The sequence below is a fragment of the Octopus bimaculoides genome, chromosome 6 (genome assembly GCF_046866305.1).
Source record: "Octopus bimaculoides isolate indiv1 chromosome 6, ASM4686630v1, whole genome shotgun sequence".
In the NCBI taxonomy this organism is placed as follows: Eukaryota; Metazoa; Mollusca; class Cephalopoda; order Octopoda; family Octopodidae; genus Octopus; species Octopus bimaculoides.
In genome coordinates, this window is record NC_142933.1 from 92,012,535 (window position 1) to 92,016,628 (window position 4,094).

At 37.5% G+C, this 4,094-nt stretch overlaps 1 protein-coding gene across 3 annotated transcripts in view; it reads right to left on the reverse strand.

Annotated features, from left to right (window-relative positions):
• Nucleotides 1-1,380: 1,380 nt before the first annotated feature.
• The window catches only part of LOC106881821 (nonsense-mediated mRNA decay factor SMG5), a 1,052,345-nt gene continuing 1,049,631 nt past the window's right edge, over nt 1,381-4,094 (reverse strand). For 2 of the 3 annotated variants that reach the window (XR_016242357.1, XR_016242356.1), the window contains exon 25: nt 2,074-2,733. Coding sequence is in view for 1 of the 3 variants with exons in the window: in XM_089354248.1 (XP_089210374.1) it covers nt 2,666-2,733 (68 nt within the window). In the remaining 2 variants the exon portion in view is untranslated. Of the gene's footprint in view, nt 2,734-4,094 lie in introns of all 3 variants that reach the window. The other variant, XM_089354248.1, reaches the window with a different exon arrangement.

The following is a 4,094-nucleotide window of genomic DNA, read 5'->3' on the forward strand; positions in this document are numbered from 1 at the left end:
AAGACATCAGTTACTACAAGTAACACACCAGTCTGTGTGTGAGAGTGTGTGTGTGTGTGTGTGTGTGTGTGTGTGTGTATGTGTGTGTGTGTGTGTGTGTGTGTGTGATTAATACACTAGTCAGTACTTCAGAGACTTCTGTGTGTAACTGTATTTGTGTGTGTGTTTGTGTGTGTGTGTATACATGAGCCTAAGTGTATGTGCCTACCAGACGTTGATATTTTCTGTGTATGGCATACCAATTTTTTTCCTGTATGTATGGCACATGCATGTGTGTTTGTGTGAGAGTGCTAAGCTTAACACTGTATGCGTTTATGTGTGCTTATGGACCAGTCATTGAATGCTTGTATGCGATAAATAAGCACACCATGTGTGTGTGTGTGTGTGTGTGTGTGTGTGTGTGTGTGTATGCATGCATGTAAATAGAGAAAATCAGTTCCTGCACGTGTTTATAGCACAGAAATTAGATGCAACAGGACAGTGAGAGACAAGCTATTACAGCCTAACCTCTGTCACTCTCTGTGTTTGCACCTATGCAAACTATGCAAACACAAGTGTGTTCACACATGTGTGCATGCATGGCATGTGTTATGCTTTGAGAAAGGTTGGTGCTTAGATGAGAGGACATAGATGCTCTGAGTAATACTGAACAGAACTAAGAGTCCTCAAAGTGCTGCTAAGATGTGCCAGGCTGATAGAGTAGCTATGCAGATATATTTCCTCACTACTGTTTTCGCATACACGCAGCTATCTTTTGTATACATGGGTATGCATACTAGCATGTATGCATATTAGCGTGTATGCTAATATGCACATTAGCCTGATGTTATGTATATGTATTTGTATGTATGTAAATATGTATGTATGTATGTATGAATGCAAGCATGTATATATGTATCAACATATAGATGTATGCGTGTATGTATATATGTATCAACATATAAATGTATGTGTGTATGTATGTGTGTATGTATGTTTCGTATACATAGGTATGCATATTAGTGTGTATGCTAATATGCACATTAGCGTGATGTATGTGTATTTGTATGTATGCAAATATGTATGTATGTATGAATGCAAGCATGTATATATGTATCAACATATAGATGTATGCGTGTATGTATATATGTATCAACATATAAATGCATGTGTGTATGTATGTGTGTATGAATGCAAGTATGTATATATGTATCAACATACGGGTGTATGCATGTATGTATATATTTATCAACATATGAATGTATGCGTGTATGTATGTGTGTGTATGTATGTGGGTATTGAGTTGAAATGGATAGAACTATCTAAAAGAAAAAAAACTAAAATTTCCAATAAAAGATGACTTCAGGGAATTAACCATGGTTTTGTGTTTTACTATGTATGTTGTCTTTTTTTTTTTGTTGTGGTGGGTATAATTTCAATGTTTTTTTTTTAAATTTTTGTTTTTGGTTTCTTTTTCATTAACATTTGTCTCTTTAATAGTTAACTTTTCTTTCATTTTTTTGTTGTTTTTTTTTTTCTTTTATTCCATTTATTTTCAATTTCAATAGAGAGGGAGACAGAGACATGACAACAAGAACAGCAATGATGGATATGGACTGTTGCTGCTTTGTTTGTTTTTTTTTTTTTTTTTTTTTGGCTTTTTGTTTTTTTGCTTCCTCTTTTTTCGGTGCTGCCACCACTCTGCTCCACAGCAAAAAAGTTCTTCCGTAAAACTTTCCAGTGCCGTTCAGGTGAGGGTGAGGGGAAATAGGGTAGGGTTGAGAGGCAAAACACCAAAATGAATCTATTTCCTATTGTCGGCCCTGAAACAGAGGAGTGGGGGGATGTCATTCAAGGGAACAGGGGTCGGGTCATATCCAGGGAGGACCAAAGTTTCCAGTAGCCACTAGTAGAACTGGCTTGGCCACATTTTTTGTTGTTATTATTTCTATGTTATTTTTTTTATTGATGCAGATTCATTAAGAAATTTTTCTTCATTTTTTTTTTTAAAAGATTTTTTTTACGACCAACAGTTTCTTTCTGTGTTCTATCAAGATTTTTATTTTTCCTTTACTGTTTATTTATATATTATACCTTAATTAAAATTTTTTTTTTTTTTTTTTCCTTTTTAGTCAGGAAGGGAGTTTGGTGCAAGCATTACTGTTTGATTGAAGGACGAAACAGAACAGGATAAAGATTACAAGGTAATTGTTGGAATATGACAAAGACAGCTTGCATTATTCGGTCTCCTTCAAAACAACATTGCTTGGCATGAAATTACATGTTCAGTTTCTTCTCCTGATTTTCTTTGTTTCAATTACTGCTTCTACTGCAGTTGTTGTTGATGTTGTTGTTATTGTCGATGGTATATTTTTTTATCTCCTTAAATCTAAGTTCTGAAGGCCAATCTACTGCTGGTGGTAAAAGTGATTAACTTCCCCTGCAATGCTGTCGATGTCACTGTTGGTTTCTGTTGCCATTGTTGTTGTTGTCATCGTCAGCATCCCTGTTCTCTTCCGTTTTTATTAAGTAAGTGGCAGACAGTAGGTACTGATGCAATGTTATCAATAGAGATAGCAAGCAAAAACACACTCAAAATGCCAGCCGCAGGTAGATATAACTGAAGAATCTGGCACCAATAGTTCATTGTTAAAGTTCCACCATTCTGTAAGTTTGGGCAGAAACCTCAACCTTTACTTTTCCATATTCCTTTCCATTTGCTGACAAAGTCAGTAATTTTTTCAAAGGAAATATCTGCAAATACAAAGAACAGAAAGAGAAAATGACAACACTGGTATCTGAAGAGAAATCAAAACTAATCAAACAACTTATAGAAACATATCTAACAAGCACAGGTGTGGTAAAAAGCTTGCTTTGCAATGAATGATATGGTTTTGAGTTCAATTCCCACTACAAGGTACCTTAGGTAAGTGTTTTCTATCATAGCCCCAGACTGACCAACACCTTGGGAGTGAATTTGGTAGACAGAAACGGTATGGAAGCCTGTTGTTATGGGGTCCAGGGTTCAGTTTCATTGCACAGCTCTTTGGTCAAATGTCCTCTGGACTTTGTGAGGGAACTAGATCAATGGAATCTAAAGTCTGTCACGTGTGTGTATGTATGAATGTGCTTATCATCATCCAGTGTTTTAAACCCAGGTTTTGTCCCCGTTAACTGGGGTGGCTGGATCTACCCCAATGCCATAGCAACCGAGGTAGGCAGGTGCAGCCCACCCCAACCTTTGAGCTGGCTGGCTGGCTGGCTGGTTGGTTGGTGCCCATCCTCCTTTGTTATCATGAGACTTTTTTGGAGCTGGATTTTCTATGGGGAGCATGCCCTTGCTTACCCCAAACCTCAATTTCTTGACATGAGTGGTCTGAGACCAACGACCCCTACCAGGATTTTTAAGAAATGTGGTGGCAAACTAGCCCAAGAAGGCCGGGATGCTACTCTTTGAGACCCCTTTCGAAGCCACCACTCTTAAATAAGTGTGTGTGTGTGTGTGTGTGTGTGTGTGTGTGTGTGTCTTTGTGTTTGCCCCCTCTATCACTTGACAGCCACTGTTGGTTTGTTTATGTCCCCATAATGTAGCATATAGAATAAGTATCAGACTTAGCAATATAACTACTGGCATCAATTTGTTCAGCCCTTAAAGGTGTGCCCCAAGATGGTCGCAGTCCAATGACTAAAACAAGTAAAAGATAGAGAAACACAAGCCAATGAAGGAGCCTGTAGCTGGTAACTAAACCTGCTAGAAACAACAGTCATATCTCCCTCAAATATCTTACAGCCATGAAAAGAAGGAAAAAAAAGCAGATAATGTAATTCTAGCTGCACAATGACAAAATGAAGAACAGGATGGCCATGGCTGGAATGCTTTGCATCAATAGGTCTACTGAGTGAGAGCTAACTTGGGACAAAAAAAGAAAAAAAAAAAACATTCCCCCACCAGACAAAAAAATTCACTGTCAACTCACACAGAAATTGAACTCAGAAACAGAAGCCACAAACACATCAGTGCAGTGAAAATTATCGACTACCTCTTTCGTTATTGTTTCAGCTAATTATGCCAAAGATTATTAATGACTCTATTATGCCATACTTGTTTTACCATA